Source organism: Dama dama, chromosome 15 (genome assembly GCF_033118175.1).
Source record: "Dama dama isolate Ldn47 chromosome 15, ASM3311817v1, whole genome shotgun sequence".
Lineage (NCBI taxonomy): Eukaryota > Metazoa > Chordata > Mammalia > Artiodactyla > Cervidae > Dama > Dama dama.
In genome coordinates, this window is record NC_083695.1 from 30,119,680 (window position 1) to 30,137,678 (window position 17,999).

Here is a 17,999-nt window from a genome sequence, read left to right on the forward strand (position 1 = left end):
AGAGGAGGTGGGTGCTCTGGGCATTGAATGGACGGGGTGAGGGATGCTGCTAAACATCCTCCAGGGTGCAGGGCAGGCCACGCAGTGGAGACCTGTCAGACTCAGAACGCCAGAAGTGCCATGACTGAGAAGCGAGACATCACTCTTTCTCCACCATATTTGACCAGAGGAGAAAGGAGATGTCTGTTCAGGAAAAATTTGAAATTAGACAACCTGACAGAAGTGACAGGAAACTTTGGAAAAATATTTGGTGGTGGCGGTTTAGGCGCTGAGTCGTGTCCAACTTTTGCGATGCCATGGACTGTATAGCCTGCCAGGCTCCTCTGTCCATGGGGATTCTTTAGGCAAGAATGCTGGAGTGGGTTGCCAGTTCCTTCTCCAGGGGATCTTCCCGACCCAGGAATCGAACCCGGGTCTCCTGCACTGCAGGCAGATGCTTTACCAACTGAGCTGCGAGGGAAGCGGAGCAATATTTGGCTGAGCTGAATTTAGATTCTTAGCAGGGATTGAGTGCTTACATGGTTCAGGGTTGGCAGGCTTTCTCTGTAACGGGCTGGATGTGAAGCATTTTCAGCTCTGTCCCTGTGGAGGGAAAGCAGCAATAGAACAGTGGGTGGAGGAGTGGGCCTGTGTTGCAGCAAGAATCTCTTCATAGCCACAGTCCACACTCGGCCTGTAGTTTGATTAGGCCTGTAGTTTGCTGATCCCAGGTTCAGAAACCTAGAGGGCAGAGCTGTTCTCTTGCTCTTTGTTCATATCTATAGTCTAGTCCGTTCCCTTCACTGGCTCCTCTCTGACCTCACCCACGCTCAGGATGAGCCAGTCGCTTCTACCTTCCCCCCGGTTCTTTATCACAGGTGAAGACAAACAGGGCAGGCCCCACTGCGGGCTCTAACGAGGGCACAGGCCCTGATGGCTTCACCTCCCCTGCTTCCCACCCTCCCCCTCAGCTTTCCTGCAAGCTTTCTTTCATTTTTGGCTTTCAGTTCCTTTCCCCCTTTCCTGGCCAAATCAGAAAAGATGGCAGTTACTTCCAGCCTTTGACTGATGTCCGTTCAGACCACTGTGTGAACTCTCCCAGAACTTTGTATTTTTAGGTTCATTTCCTGTGGGAAAGTGGAAGTAATAACGGCTGGTGAAGGAGAGAAATGAGGGCTTTTATTTGACCCTTAATCATATTAAGCCCTAAAATTAGTCTACTGTAGTCCTTAGAGAACAAAGAGCAGGGGAGAGGAAGGATACCGAGGATAGGCTGATTACAAGGGATAAGAGTGTTTCCCCTTATCATTTCCTGTATTTTTTCCCTGCCCTTATTCATTACACTTTGCTCCTTCCATTTCTAATTTTGATAACAAATGAATGTTGGGGTTCCAGAACCCATTAAATTTATACATCAGCATTGGAAGATACTATTCAATTATATTATTCGGTAAATACAACAGCATTGGAGGGTACTTAGAAAATGTATAATCACCTTTCACCTTTCAGATGCAGAGTTTGAGGTGCAGATTCGAAAGTTACTTGTTCTGAGCGAGTGTGTGTGTCCCTCCCTCATGCGTTAGGTACCATTCCGGGTGCTGGGGACATAGTGCAGGACCACTTGGGAGGCCACGCCCTTCCCACATGGAATCTACATTTCAGTACTAAGGAAAGACAGAAAATGAATAAGGAAGCAAACACATATGAATTTCCCTTTGAGATAAATGCTGTGAAGAAATTAAAATGCAGTGGAGCTTCTGAGGCAAGAATTGATGAGGTGATGTGAGGAAGTGCTTGCTGTGCTTTCTGATATGTCTCTGATGGTCATTTTTGTCTGTTTTATTACAGTAGCATCATCTGTGCATGGAAGCCCAGCTTTCATAGTTCTGGTTACACTTGTGCAGCACAGTTCTTTATTTAAATCTAAAAAATAGCTTCATGTCCATCACATGCTGCCCTGGCATTGTCCAGGAGTGTGCCCTGTTCTTCCTGCTAGTGCCTGCCTGATAGACTGTTGCAGACATGTTCTAAAGGAGTGGCTTTCCCTGTGGTTTTATTGAGGGCCACATCTAAGAAGACCATCTTGGATTCTAATCATCCACTGCTAGAGATGAGACAACCTAAATGTTTGGAATAAGACATAAAACTTTAACAGACATATTGCTGAAACCATGTCACTGTAACACACAAATCATAATGTATAGCCACTCTTCCCTAAATCTACAAACCAAGACTGTCTCATTACAAATAGCAGCCTCTGCTGTATTCTTCCTGTCTGCTCTGTTCCTCCCCTCGCCCCTAACCCTAGCACTTTTCATGACCTTTATTTTCTGACTGTGATGCTTAAAGATAAGCTTCAGGACAGGACTTAGTCCCACCCCACCTAAGCTGTGTACTGCCTAAGTTTGTTTTTCCCCTGTGTATCCCTGTTGCATAGTTCAACAAGTGTTTACTAAGTGAAGGAATGAAAGAACATGTCTGAAGAGGATGGAAGTGAAATAACCATAGTTGATAAGTTATGTGGCAGAAAGGACCTTAGCGCCTCCTAGCACTGGAGAGTGGGCAGGGCGAGCTGTCAGCCTGAGGAGACAGGGGCAGCCTCCCTGGCTCTTCCCGGTGTGTCTTCCTTACTCTTCTGGGTGGGGATTCTTGCAGGGCCTCCAGTTCCTGGTGGGTCCTTGGGCGTGCCTGGTGAGGGAGCCCATCACTTGCTTGAGCACGGGAATCTGTTTCACTGCTGCTTGGTCTGCTTTCTGGCTGCCGTCTGTGGTTCTGCCTTGGCTTCTTCGGTGCGTACATTGTAGCTGCTGCCAAGGCACGAACAAGGTCCGACTGGTGCCCAGAGAAGTGCTGACTTCAGCAGATGCACACCAAGCAAAGCGTTGGTGATCACAACATGACAAGGGAAAGGGATGGGGTGGGGTGGGGAACTGAGTGTATCTCTGACCTTTGGAGAGAAAATTGACTTTTCAGACTTCTAAGAGACTGCTGCCCAGGTGAGGTAACAGCTGAAGGGTCGAAATGTCAGCATATCTCTTTAAGAAAAAGTACCGTCCTTGCTCTCAAGCACTTGTGCAGTGCCCGGCATCAAGCAGTTGGTTTGGTGATGTAACTGGTTCTTCATTCTCAGTACTGTATTCTCCTGTCTCCCTGTTAACTTTGTCTTCCTTACCTTTGGAGATCCAAGATAAGTTGAACAAGACCAAGGAAGATATTAGCAAGAACATGTCATTCCTGAAGGTGGACCAAGATTACGTGAAAGCCCTGCCCTCTCAAGGTCTGAGCCCGGCTGCAGTTCTAGAGAAGCTCAAAGAATACAGCTCTAAGGGTACGATTCTCAGCAAAGACATGCTCCCTACTGCCTTAATGTGGCTGGTCACTTGCTCATCATTGGATGTTTATAGAGGTTAAGTAGAGTTCATCCCTGGTGCTTCTGTGATCAGGAGGGCCCACCTCCTGTCTCAAAGGCTGAATTTCATCTTTTAAAAATTATATTTAGATTCACTCTTCACCTTATAAAGCAAGCAGATCTCAGAGAAGATGGAACTTGGTTCCATTTTCTTTTCTAAGCCTGAATAAAATAGATTTGTCTTTTGGAAAGACAAAATATGTGATAAGACTGAAATAGAGATTCATTTTAGAAATTATGGAATCTGTCTAGAGGCACAGAAGAAATAACAAGTCAGTGTAATTTCATCCTCAAAAGACAAACACAGATGAGATATATATATATATATATATATCTCAAAATGTTAATGGTATTTTGTGTAATAAGCCCATACATGTACATGTATGCATGTAGGACGGATAAATGCACTTAGCAGCCTAGTGTTAAGAGTACAGCCCATGGACTCAGCCCTGACTCACATCTGGTTCAGCCACTTAACAGAATGACCTCAGGTAAGTTACTTCACTTCTCTATGCCTCTGTATCTGTCTCTCTACAATGAGGATAATAATAGTAGTACTTATCTGAAAGGATAATTGTAGAGATTAAATGAGATCATACATATAAGCATATAGCACCAGGCTTATAATAGGTACTCAATAAATGTCAATAAATGTTAACTACTATTAATGCAAACATGTTTGTTACAAATTAGGATTATATTACAAATAACTTAAACATAGGCTTTTTCATTTGGCATAATTTTTTAGATTTATAGAAAGTTTGCAAAGATAATACAGAGATTTCCCACAAACCCCTCATTCAGCTTCTCCTGATGTTAACATCTAAAATAAGCTGGGTACATTTGTTAAAACTAAAAGAAAATTAACATTGGTACAGTGCTGTTACCTAAACCACAGATTCTATTCCTATTTCACCAGGGTTTCTATAATGTCCTTTCTCCTGTTCTAGGATCCAGGGTACCATACTGTATTTTAAAAGTTCTAATTGACATGTGTTGAATTTTTGATGATATTTTTGATCAGATGATACAAAACTAGATACAGTCCAGGATTTATACTTGATATAAAACAGGGATTAGCATTCTGAGACCTGTAGATTAACGATCTCTATGATTATGAGTGCTGGGTTGGCTGCCTCATATCTGCTTCCCTTCCATGTCTAAGTCGCTGTCCATCGCCATTGCTCTGCAGCTCCAGTAAAAGAACAGGAAATGAAAGCACACACCCTGCTTTTGAAATGAAGGTGACCTCTGGTCTGAAGACGTGCCTGTCACAGACCAGTCTCTCTGAGGACAAAGTCAGCTTGGCCACACGCCAGAGCTGGCAGGTCACGTGAGAATGAGGGTTTGTCTGGATAGTCACTGCTCAGTCTTCTGCTCTCACTGGAGCCGCAGACCTTGGCTTTGTTAGAAGCACGGCAGCAGTTTTCAGTTTGAGTGCTTCTGTAATTCTCACTAGCCACTTTCAACAGGGCACAGGCATGTTGTCTTAAAGGACCCGAGACCCCCACATGAATGGATTTGTTGGTATTGTGGAGTGTCTCTGGGGGAGCACCTCAGAGAAAAGTGGAAGGTCGTACCTTACATCCTGGTCAGGAACCTTTCCTCTGATCCTTCTCCCAGTGTTGGTGGTGTTCCTGACGCTGAGTGTGGAGGCAGATGTTGCTGGAAGCAGGTGGCTAACTCTGTATGGGTTTCCAGGTTTGTCTGAGGACGATGCTCATGGCTCACATCTCACCATGGTTTGTTCAGTCAGAGATTCAGTTCCCTGACTCTGGCTCTGGTGATAATTGTGCTGAAATTTTGCATTTTGCCTTACTCTTTTCTGCTAACTCTGCTCATAGCAGTTTCCACACTTCGTTTGACTGGCTAGAAAGGGAGAGAAGGTGGAAGCCACTGCAGAAAAATGTCAAGCGGAGCCATACAGAGAACAGAAAACAAGTGCAGATAGAGGAGGTGGTTCTGCTGTTAGAAGCCAGCCGGGGATGATGACATTACTAGTGGACTCTCTTTATTGTACCTAGATGCTATTGCTACCTTTTTCACACTGTTGTTGATGGTAGTGGTTGACCTTTCATCTTTATTTTGCTGTGACACTCTACTGAAGCTCTTTTTCTTGATTTAATGTAAGGATGCCTTGGAGTTTCCACTCCAACTCTTTTGTACGCAGAAGAGTTTCTCCCTGTTTCTTCTTCTTCTTTTTGTTTTTTTTTTTTCCTGTTTCTTCTTTAGAACCTGTCTCCCCAGAGGCTCCTGCTTACTGATCCAGTGGTTTGCCCTTTCTTTGCAGATGTCTTGTGGCAAGAGGGGAAAGCCTCCGGAGCAGTGTATAGCGGCGAGGAGGAGCTCACCAACCTCCTCGTGAAGGTGAGCAAGTGCCTAGTCCTTGAAAGGAGTGTGCGGCTCTGCTGGTTTAGATGATCACATCTTTTTCTCTTTATTCTTGTAATTAAAAAAAAATTACTTAAGGAAAGTTTATTGTTAAAACTAAAGAGGTTCAGTGTCTCTTACCCAAACATAGACAAATATGCATAACATTGTCCAAGACATCTTCAGTCTTTAAAAGAGTAAGATGTTACTTATGTCTCCAGGCTTAATAGACACCTTGTGTAGAAAGCAGATTGCTAGGGAAGGTAGTCTGTCATTTGCCATTATTAATGATAAGATATATTTTATTGGATCAGAAGAGATAAGGGATGGAAACTTGGTCATGATTTCCTGTACCCCTTGAGTCTCAAATCACAGAATCTGAAAATGAGCAGTGGTCTCAGTTATAATTCATATAATTCTCATATTTTTTTGTTGACTTTAGAATTGCTTTAGCTTCTTCCATTTCTAATCAGATTTATTTTTTCAATCTCACTTTGTCATACAAAATTGGCATTGGACTGTTGCTTTCTAAGGTCTTTGTGTTTGATTATTAGAACTATGAAACTGTGCATACCTTACTACATACTACATGTTTTACTCAGCTGTATTTTGACATAATACCCTGACCATACTTCTGTGCTTAACAATCTTTCAGTGACTTCCCATTGTCTACAGAGCAAATCCTAAGCTGCTTACGCAACCAAAAATACCAGTCCCTTCGTGAGCCAGATCCCACCAATTTTTTTCAACCATTCCTGTTATTTTCCCACATGAACACTAACTCCTGCTTTTTCTGTTTACTGAGTACCTTCTCCTTTGTTGTTTTCCTTTCCCTCGTTCTTGCTACCTGTTCTTAATGATGAATTCCTATTCACTGCTCAAGGTTCCACTCAACAGACACCACCAGACCACTCAGAATGTTCGCTACTCCCTCTTTGAGGCCCCTTACCTTCATGTACACATATGCATCTGGTATCACACTGAAAATAGTTGTGCCACACACTTGACTAAGTGCTTTGCATGTGTTCTCTTACTTATGGCTAGGACCCCATCAGCTGTGTACTGTGATTATCCTCTTTAACATATGGGGAAACAGCCTCAGTGAGGTTATTTACCTAAGATTACACAGCTAGAAGTAACAGATAAAGCTAAGATTTCAAACTGGGTCTGTTGGGTGTTTTAGTCAGTGCTTTTAACCACATTTTTTTTTTTTTTTTAACCACATTTATACTTCCTCTGTTACCCCTTTGTAAAATAATTTTTATGCCTGTCTCTTCCACTACAACATTTTGGTCTTCTTTAGACTGGAGGACATATCTTCTATTTTCCAAGTTCCTGTTGTATCTAACATGGTTTGCCTGATTCTTTGTCCTGTATGATGTAAGCATCTCCACATGTGCTTGCATTTCTCCATAGGCTTATGGAGATTTTGCATGGAGTAATCCACTGCATCCAGATATCTTCCCCGGACTCCGGAAGATAGAGGCAGAGATTGTGAGGATGGCTTGTTCCCTATTCAGTGGGGGACCAGATTCCTGTGGATGTGTAAGTATATGCAAATGACATTCTATAATATGACTTTTTTTTAGCATAAAATGAAGTTTATTAAATACATAAGTAACACATGATTATTGTAGGAAGATCCAGCTGAACAGAAATTTTTAAAGATTACTTGCAATTTTGTAATTAGTGTCTCATCAGCATTTTAGTAAATACCTTCTAGATTTTTTTTCTCTTCAGTTTTTTATTTTGAAAACCTTTAAACTTGTATCATCAGGATAGTTCTCCTGTCTCTTCTTTCTCTCCCTCCGTCTCTTTCTTCCACCCACATACCTAACCACTTTGTTGTTCAGACGCTCAGTCATGTCTGGCTCTTTGTGACCCCATGGACTGCAGCATACCAGGCTTCCCTGTCCTTCACCAACTCCCAGAGCTTGCTCAAACTCATGTCCATTGAGTCGGTGATGCCATCCAACCATGTCATCCCCTATTGTCCCCTTCTCTCGCCCTTAATTTTTCCTAGCATAAGGGTCTTTTCCAATGAGTCGGCTCTTCGCATCAGGTGGCCAAAATATTGGAGCTTCAGCATCAGTCCTTCCAATGAATATTCAGGGTTGATTTCCTTTAGGATTGATTGGTTGGATCTCCTTGCTGTATAATTTTGTCAAAACATCTCATCATTTTTTGATATACTTGTTTTGCTTGAGCTGGATATTGTTTTGCCATAAATCAAATCTTAGTTGGTTTAGGATTAAAGAGAGTGTCATTGTATTTAAAGATACACATGAGGATTCCTTCTCTCAACTAGTAGATGTTTGTTAGTTTTCCTAAACTGTGATTGATGAACTTCTATTGAGATTTGTTACTACAGACTGGTGTTGCCTTCTCTAGAAAAAACTAAATTTCAGCTTATGCAAGATAGAGTTAACCCAGGGTACTATAATGGTAACCTCTAGGTGCTGATCCTGTCATAACTTCTGTAATCATCATAAAGTCTGCAAATTAAATTACTAAAGGGCCCATCCCAAGACGAGAACATTTTATAGTTACCTTTCCCCCCCCAATAAGCAGCATTGGGTTTTACTTTTAAGTTGGCACCATGAAAAGTCAACATGTTCAGATATTCAGTAGCTTATAAAAGTGGTATTCCAGACACTCATTTTTCCAAAAAAAAAAAAAAAAATCTTAAATTGTTAAAAACTGAATCAACCATAATCTAGCAGTGGGTTCCCTTATGGCATTTAGATGGATGGGGTGACACAGATGCTAGTATTCTTACAGTACCTGGGTATTCTGTGCCATTAGACTCTTCATGAACTTTTAAGAGAGTACAGGTTAAACAACCACAAAACCAGTTTGTGGTTTATCTAGTAAAGTTGAAAATATCAGTATTTTATGACCCTGAAATTCCACTTCTCGGGATATATTCTAGGGAAACTAGTACATTTGTATATCAGGATAGATGTATATTCATAGCAACGTTGTTCATGATAGTTAAATACTGGAAATAATTCAAATATCTGTCAGTGGTGGGGTGGATAAATTGTAGGAGACTGTGTATGCTTCAATCTGCTATAGCTGTCACTCAGATTGATGCTCACATTACTCCAGTTTTTGCCAGTGGGAGCTTCTTAATTTTGACTCCTGTATCTTTTTGCATGACTCAAAGTAGTTTCTGGAAGCTTCCTTTCTCTCCTCCCCTTTTTTTTTTTGGACAAAATATTTTTATTTGGTGAAAATATCTTTTACATTTCGTGCTCCAGATCCAGAATCAGCCCTAGTTCAAGGAACCCTAGTTCATTTATAACCATGTAAAATATTTTCATTGGAAGGACTGATGCTGAAGCTGAAACTCCAGTACTTTGGCCACCTCATGCGAAGAGTTGACTAATTAGAAAAGACCCTGATGCTGGGAGGGATTGGGGGCAGGAGCAGAAGGGGGGACGACAGAGGAGGAGATGGCTGGATGGCATCACCGACTCGATGGGCATGAGCTTGCGTGAACTCCGGGAGTTGGTGATGGATAGGGAGGCCTGGCCTGCTGCGATTCATGGGGTCACAGAGTTGGACACGACTGAGCGACTGAACTGAACTGAACTGAACTGACTGAAAATATTTTCCTGGTTCCTAAAAGTAAAATTTATGGAACAAAGACAGTTAACCAGAATAAAACCCAGAGAGATGAATAGAAAGTTAAGAGACATGAAAGATAGAGTGAGAAAGGCTAACACACCTCTGTTCATATTGAAAAGCAGTCCCCGAAACATAACCTGTGAGGGTGTAACTATTAGAACAACCGATATCCTCGATAGCAACAATGGCTGGGGCAGTTGCTGGTAGAGGAAGATGGGCTGTGAGTTAAGAAATGTTGGAGCTGGGTGATACATGCAGGGGAGTTATTAATTCCCTCTTTAACTGTTCTACTCATTAGTTCTTCCATTGGGTTTCTAATTTCATTTACTGTGTTTTGCATTCTTGAGAATTCTGTTGTTTTTTTTTTTTTTTAATTTGTTTGGTTCTTTGTAGTCCCTTTCCTTGGCTTATGTTTTATTTAAATATATTGCACATAATTATTTTATATTCTATGTCTGATAATTCCATGAGCCTTACTTGTATGTTTCTGTTCTGGTTTTACTTATGTTGTCTTGTATCCTTATATCTTTGATTTTTTTTTCCCTATGAGTTCGGGTTTTCCTGGAAACTTAACTTTGATGGTTGAAGTTAAATTCTTTCAGAGATTTGTGTTTACTTTTGCCAGTTACTGGGGAATTGCTGGGAAGTACTGCCACATTGGAACCAGTGTAAGTCCGATTTTCAGCCCATAGTTTTGTACTGTGGAAGTAGTCTGAACTCAGACCACATACTCAAATACAAGCTATTTTGGCGTACATTCCTGAGAGATCCTTATTTTTCTTTACCCTGAGTATCTGGGTTGAGAAAAGCAATTTTTCTTGCTGTCCTCTTCTGTACCAGCAGGGTTTATTTCTCTCACTGCTAAGAGTGTGGGTGAAGTCAGTGTTTTCAGCCATGCCCTCTTACATGCCTTACCTTGAACAGGCCCCAAACTTGTTTCCTGTTTATTTTTCAAAGTGAAAGTCTGAAGTCTGATCTAGGAGTTGGCAGTAACCTTCAGAGTTAAAACCAGCTTTGACACTTTGCTTACATGATTCTTGACTTTGTTTTGTTGGAGGGTTCAGTGTGTTCCTTTGTATTAGCTTAGTCCTGGATGGATGTAAAAATACTTTTTAATGTTTTAGCAGACTTTTTTAGCTGTTTCATAGAGGAGGGTGGCCCAAGATGTATAATGTATGTTGCTGGAAACAGAAGTTCCATGATTATTTTTTTTCTACATGGGAGACCGTTATATACTTGAAAGCGTCTTTACCCCGAATCCTCTCTTCACCATGGTTTTCCTAGGATACTCAGCTTTCTAAGAGAATATGATCTCACAGATTTCCACCCGTGCCCAGCCTTCCTCTCAGTGTTTTTTGGCTGTGTATGACTAGCACATGGACACAGTTCTCCAAAGCACTGGATTTTCAGTCTCTGCCTTCTCTGGATTCACTAAATTTACCTAAAATCTTTCCTATAATCAGTATAGTGGTTCTCAGCTTCTCAGCAGTGTTTAATATGTTCCTTGCTGTTCCTAATGTATATAGTAATTCTGCAGTCATGCTTTTTGATACTTTGTGTTTTTTTAGGTCTGCAGTCTCATTCTGTTATTTCAGTGTTCACTCTTTCAGCTCTTGTTTTCTTGAATTCCTGTTCTTATTATATTGTCCTACAGTGAGAAACAGGAGGAATTTCCTTCTGTTCCTTAGGTTGTTACCTTCTGAGTTGGCCTTTATTTTGCAGGCTACCTTCTTTTCTTTTTCTGTGTTTGTATAGTTACCATGCCATCTTCTTTCATCTTGGCTCCTGTTTTGGTGACTGTCTGTAGACATTCTGTTTGTTCTGATGCATGGCGGGTCTGGTCTTGTCTGAGAGGCAAGGCTTGGGTAAAGCTTTGTTCCACCTGTATTAGAATATCTCTGCCATTTCATTCAAAGTCACCTACCAGAGTTCACCCTGCCTAGCTGGAAGAGAATACTCTTTTTTGGGCTTTGATTATTCCTTTAGCTCGTCCTGTGTCCCTGGAGTCGTCACTTTAAAGAGCAGGTCCTGGTGTTCCCTCTCCTGGGCTGCTTGCTTCTTCCCAGCCACCATGTCTCTCTCACCCACTCATCTGACAATAAGGAAACCCCCGCCACTTGCTTCTCTGAAGACTTGGGGAATATTAATGACAATTCTCAGCATTTTGCTGTTTCACCTGGACAATTTCCACATCTTGGAGGAGGGATTTGGAACTGTGTTTGACTCTTTGCCATGATTCAGAAACTTGTTTTGTTTTCTCATCACTAGTATTTGAAGTTTATTGTGTTAGATTATCTCCTTGTTGGGTGGTGGTTATTGCAGGGTTTTACTGCTTTTTCCTTCATTCTTGCATGTACTGAGGGAGAGAAAATCTGTGAAGTAGTTTCAGTCTTCCATCTTAATACCACAGTCCAACTCTGTTTTCTTGTATTGCTACAATTAAACTGTGCCTCTCTGATTAGGACCTTTTTTTAGTGCTGTGTCGGGGGTCAGGAGAAGGACAGATAGAATCTCAGATCCCCAGCCTCTTCAGATACTTAGACTTTTATGAGAACTAATTACCTCGGATTATGTGAGTTTCTCAAGTTCTCTCTTAAGTCTCTGCCTTTCTGTGTATCTGTCTCTGTCTCTCTCTTGATGATCTCCTTTTGGTGAGGAAAGTTCAGAGGTAGGAAACAAGAAGACAAAGCCAGCTGACTGAGCAGTCTGGAACGTGTTCCCAGCTAAGGTCTTAAGCTCTTCTCATTCTTTATTCTTCACCTGAAACTGTCTTTCCTTTTTGTAGCTTCATTTGTCTCAGGTAGAATGAGTGAGAGGTGACTTTATATACTGAAAGAAATTTGGTTGCTGCAGTAAAGTCTTGACTTGTACAAATGCCATCAGGTCCAAAGAGTATCTAAAAGAAAAATTTCCCAGAAAACTCTTGTTTTCTGACATAGCATATACAGGGTGAGAGTTTTTGAAAGTGTTGAAATATGTTGACTAACGTGTCAAGTAGTTACTGAGGCTTCTGTCTTCTTACTTTAGAATTAGATTTCCATTTTGGGGCATGGTACAGGGGGGTAGAGGAAATAGAGCAGCAGCAAAATCTGAACACAGAATGTGGGTCAGAAATGAAAATCAGAAGCAGAATTTCGGTGTTCCTGCTTTTACAGTCCAAAGTACACCATTGTTTGCCTAACAGATGATGATACTGATTGGATTTGTTACTTGACTGAAAATAGGACATGTAAAGTGAATGACTAGGCATTTGGAAATATTTCTGCTTAGGTCATTGCTGAACCTTAGTGAGAGAACAGTGCACTGAGAACTTGGTCCTGTGCTGACTTCCTTCACAGCTGTCTTGGTTCCTCATGTGATGTTCTGAGGTTTTCTGCTGGACCACAGGACACAGTGCGATCTGCAGCACTGACCTCAGCTGTAAGCAGAGAAATGCAGGAGCCTACAAGCAAGGGTCTTGTGCTCCAGTTCAGCGCCTTACTGTGTGGATGATAGCCACGTGTTTCCTGCAGGCTTCCTCAATTACAGAATGACTGACTTTTTAATCTGCCACATAACTCCTGACCACTTGGATTTTGTAGCCTATGGTATTTTTGTCTTATATGTGGATATTACTTTAGGAAATTACAGCCATCATCCACTCTCATTTCATCTCATCAGGTTACACTAAATATGAAAATATAGAAAGTTTTACTTTTTATCAAAAGATGGATGGCTTCGGGTGAACCAGTCTCTCAGGGATCAGTTATCTTAACCTATAAAATGGAGAAGTTTTCTAAGATTGTGTGAATCTTTGGAGATGATAGATCTAAGGAAATATTCACCTAGCTCAGTGCTATGGCTCTATTTTTATGTGTTTGTTTTGAAATGATTTCATTCCTAGAAGTTCCCAAAAGATAGCCAGATGGGTATGACGTACCTGTATTGGTTGTGGTTTACTGAGAGTCAAATCAGGCATTAGGAAATGTTAACTGATGGTCTGATAGGTTTCAGCTTTACTGGCTGGGTATCAGGAATATTGTCATGAACAGACTGGTTGCCACCTTCATGAGGTTGTAGTTCAGTGAGGAAAACAGGATGAATGAAATGACCTCGAGTATTTTTGTATCAACTCAGTAAAATTTGCCTGTTATCAGAGGGGCTAGGTAGGCCTAGCTTCAGAAAGACATTTTTCTTCCTTTAAAAACATTAGGATTTTTGTTTTGATTTTAGATAAGTAAGTTAATAAACTTCTAAGCAGAGGCTTCTGCTTTTCTTTCAAACTTGTCAAAATCACAAGTTTACTCTGGAATGTCTGAGTGTCTCTTCTTGGTCTTCTAATGTATCACGTAGTTGACTAGAGCTATAACTTCCCAGTTTCACATTCTTTCAGTTCACATTCTTTAATGGGCATTAAAAATTTAAATCAGTCAGTAACCCTGATGCTTCTGGAAGGGGATAAAATGCCCTGTCCTGTCTGCAGTTCGATGAACAATAGAAATGTAAGTGAACTATGCACGGGTAGTCTGGGCAGATATGCATTTATTTGTTCATACATACAGTGTGGAGCTTCTGATCATTCAGTAGTTTTATTCTTCTCCTGAGCCAAGATTGGGCTCAGCCAATAAAGTCAAACTTTCCTTCTGAAAGACAGCAGCATGTGCTCTAAAGTGTGCATCCCAGAGCTTATCTGTCTCTGCATCAGGTACCCGCAAGATCAAGGCAGGAAGTGCATGCTGATAGCTACCCCGACTCTCTTTTTTATTACAGGTGACCTCTGGGGGCACAGAAAGTATTTTGATGGCCTGCAAAGCTTATCGGGAACTGGCCTTCGAGAATGGGATCAAAACTCCAGAAATGTAGGTACAGTTGTTCTTAGTATCCATGGAGCATTGGTTCCAGGACCCCAGTGGATACCAAATCCTCCATGCTCAGGCCCCTTATGTAAAGTGGTATAGTATTTGCACATGACCTTCACACATCCTCCCTATAGTCTTAAATCATCTCTGGGTTACTTACAATACTTAACATGTAAATACTATATATAAACAGTTGCTGGTGGGCAGCAAATTCAGGTTTTGCTTTTTGGAACTTTTTTCCCCTTTTCCCCCTAATATTTTATGTGTAGCTGACTTTTTTTCCCCATTTAGGTTTTTCTGTGTGAAACAGCCTGACCATTTGCTGCTTCTCCTGGCAATTCCAGTCCTCTTCCATCCTATCCTGTGCCCTTGACCATTACCCTTCACATTCAGCAAAATCCTGAGTGCATTTGCTAGTTAATATTCCCTTTCCTACACCCCGCCCCCCACGAATTTATACATGGTGTATACTGCAAGAACAAGATTCTTTTTCTAAAAGTAACAGTTATAGGACTGTATCTTTGAGTTCTGTGATACTTCCTGTAAGTTTATCTGGAACCTAAGGAAAACTCTCTAACTTATCTTAGTTCAATGAAACTTACTTAGACTGCTTCAGGGTGCTCCCTAAGAAAATTTCAGCCTGCTAGCTGTGTTCTGGGAAGGAAAATGTTAAAAATCCAGAGATGACCATAATTTTATTTGGTTGCTTTAATTTTATTCGGTTGCTTTACTTTTTTCTCTTGGCCCTCTCCCTTGTACCGTGTGCTCACACCACAGCTTTTGGGTTAATGGTTTCCCACAAGTGTCAGTGACTAAGGGTTTTGTTGCATGTGATCTCATGCTATAATTCACGCCAAGCGTAAGAGAGGAAGTCAGGCTACCATCTTTCTTCACACATACATCTTTGGTACTTGGTACTTAGTCAGTGATGGCAATTTTTTTCCTTCAAAGGGAACAGATTAATTTTAAGAGTGGAGTAATTGAGGAAAGTCTGAAAGCAAATGAGGTATTTCCTTTTTCAATACTGTCTGAAATGCTGTTCCCAAGTGTGTAGGACAAAGGGGAATTTTAATTTTCCACAGGATCATGGTCTTCCAGAGATGAAGACGACCATCGATGTGATGCTTTAACATCCCTGCCAGGCAGTCTTATGTTTTCTGCCTGAGCATGTTTTGTGCCAGGAAGCTTGCTCCTCATTGGGGTGCCCTTCTTTCGATAGACAACCACCAGAAAGCACACCCTCACGTTGATCTGATCCAAATTCTCTGTCACCTTTTACTTATCTGCCCTGATTTAAGCTTGGGATTCCTCCATGTGGCATTACTTCCAAGTTCTTCCTGTTACCAAAGTGATTTTTTAAATAGTAGGGAGGTTTCTCTAGAAAATCATTTGACCTCTTTGTGTTTAAAAAGAAAAGTAAAATAACATAAACACTTTAAAAAAAGTTTATTCCTGGTGATTGCAATGAGGTGCTAGCCATGGTATCTCTTGAACCTGGTTTGATTGAATTTCATTATTTTCCTTTAGCGTAGCCCCCCAGAGTGCCCACGCTGCATTTGACAAAGCCGCCAGTTACTTTGGGATGAAGATTATACGGGTTCCCCTGAACAAAATGATGGAGGTGGATGTTCGGGTGAGTTTCTCTGAAGGGCTGTTGTCTGTCTTGGGCTGGGAGAAGCAGGAAGTGCACCTGATCACTAGCTTTTCTCAGGGTCACATGGATAGGCTTGAAGCGCCTTTGATTGTAGCATCAGGACTTGCAAAATCTGCCACTGGCAGTGGTGAGGCATTGCAGCATCGGTCTTCTCACAGTACATGAACTCTTAATAGGAAGCTGAGACTAACTTGGTGCTTTAAAGACCTGGGTTCTGCTTTAGCACCATCACTTTCTCTTCTCTTTGTAAAATGAGCCTGGACTAACTTGCCCCAAGACTCTCATTGTTGTTTTCAATTGGCCTGAATTAGTACCATTGCCCTTATAATGCTAAGTATTTTTTAGAAGTAAACTGTCCAATTTATTACCACTAATGTTATCCCCGCACCTTAATTGAGGTGTTAACTAATTGACAAGTAAAAAACAATTGTGTATATTTAAGGTATGCAATTTGGTGTTTTGATATATGGATATATTGTGAAATAATCATCACAATTAAGGTATTTAATATCTCCATCACCTCACGTAATTTTGTTTTTCTTTTTTCATGGTTAGAATACTTAAAACTACCCTCTAGGTCTATAAGCAGATTTCAGCTATACAGTGCAGTATTGTTCAGTATAGTCATGACTTTATATTAGATCTCCAGAACTTACTCATCTTAATAACTGGAACTTGGCACCCCTTGACCAACATCTCCCCATTTCCCTCATTTTCCAGCTCCTAGCAACCACCGTTCTATTCTTTGCTTCTATGAGTTTGACTGTTTTCAATTCCCCATATAACTGAAATCATGCAGTATTTGTCCTTTTGTGTCTGGCTTATTTAATTTAGGGCTTCCCTGGTGGCTCAGAGGGTAAAGCTAGTCTGCCTGCAATGTGGGAGACCTCAGTTCGATCCCTGGGTCAGGAAGATCCCATGGAGAAGGAAATGGCAACCCACTCCAGTATTCTTGCCTGGAGAATCCCATGGACGGAGGAGCCTGGTAGGATACAGTCCACGGGGCTGCAAAGAGTCAGACACGACTGAGGGACTTCACTTCACTTATTTAACTTAGCATAGTGACCTCCAAGTTCATCTACATGGTCTCAAATGGCAGGCTTTCTTTTTTAAGCAGGAATAATAAGCCTATAGTAATTATTTTTGTCCCTTGCATTTATGTAGAGGAACTTCCTAGTTTGAGCCACATTTGAGCCTCACGATAACCTGGGGAGATCATAGAAGTAGTTAGTGTTATTGCATCTCATAGATGAGGAAACATACTGACTGAAGTTAAGTAGTTTCCTCAAGCTTTGACTGCTAACATGTGGGGCCAGAACTCACGTTTGGCTCTCTTTCCTCTTAGCCCAATATTATTCTTTACCATCACAATGATTTTGCTGTTTTGTATTATGCTCTCAGACTGTTTTCCCCAAGTGTTTGTATTTGGCCACCATCAGGGGACAGTGGTCTTCCTCTGGGCTGGAGAGGTGAAGGGGGTGTGCTGCTAGTGGAGCTGAACCTTTAGGTTGGTAGCCTAGGCTGCTCTTGGCAGCATAAGAGCAGAGTAATTGTGATGTGACTTCTCATTTTCCTTTCAACTTTATCCCCTCAGGCAATGCGCAGAGCCATCTCTAGGAATACGGCCATGCTCGTCTGTTCTGCCCCACAGTTCCCTCATGGTGTGATAGACCCCATCCCTGAAGTGGCCAAGGTATGCGGGGGAAAGGACTACTGGGCAGGCAGACAGAGCATTTAGAGCAGAGTCTAGTGGTGCGTTATAGGAAAAAAGAACGTGATTTTGAGTTTAGATTGTAGCCCAGTGGTGGTGAATACCTCTCATCCACCCTGTGGTAAGCTGCATAGCTCTCTGGAACCCTCTGAAGGTGACTAGCTCGGGCTGTGGGGGAGGGATAACACACATTTAAACTGCACATTCTGCAGTAGTACTGACATTTTGATTCAGATCAGGAAATAATCTGCATTTAGGGGCATGCTGACCAGAGGGTGGTCTTCACCCACTGTGCTGCCCCAGAGCACCCCTCCCTCCCCACCCTGCAGTTACTAGAGTAGGACACCACACACCTCCAAGCCTTAATCAGAGTTCTACTCATTTCTTGCATGATTTTGCAGCGAG

The 17,999-nt window shown here is 41.7% G+C and overlaps 1 protein-coding gene across 4 annotated transcripts in view; it reads left to right on the forward strand.

Annotated features, from left to right (window-relative positions):
- SGPL1 (sphingosine-1-phosphate lyase 1) overlaps positions 1-17,999 on the forward strand; it is a 56,732-nt gene that overhangs the window by 30,879 nt on the left and 7,854 nt on the right. For 3 of the 4 annotated variants that reach the window (XM_061161734.1, XM_061161733.1, XM_061161735.1), the window contains exons 5-10: positions 3,160-3,307; positions 5,679-5,755; positions 7,175-7,303; positions 14,141-14,229; positions 15,757-15,862; positions 17,478-17,576. In XM_061161734.1, the coding sequence (XP_061017717.1) occupies positions 3,160-3,307; positions 5,679-5,755; positions 7,175-7,303; positions 14,141-14,229; positions 15,757-15,862; positions 17,478-17,576 (648 nt within the window). Of the gene's footprint in view, positions 1-3,159; positions 3,308-4,873; positions 5,090-5,678; positions 5,756-7,174; positions 7,304-14,140; positions 14,230-15,756; positions 15,863-17,477; positions 17,577-17,999 lie in introns of those variants that run through there. The other variant, XM_061161736.1, reaches the window with a different exon arrangement.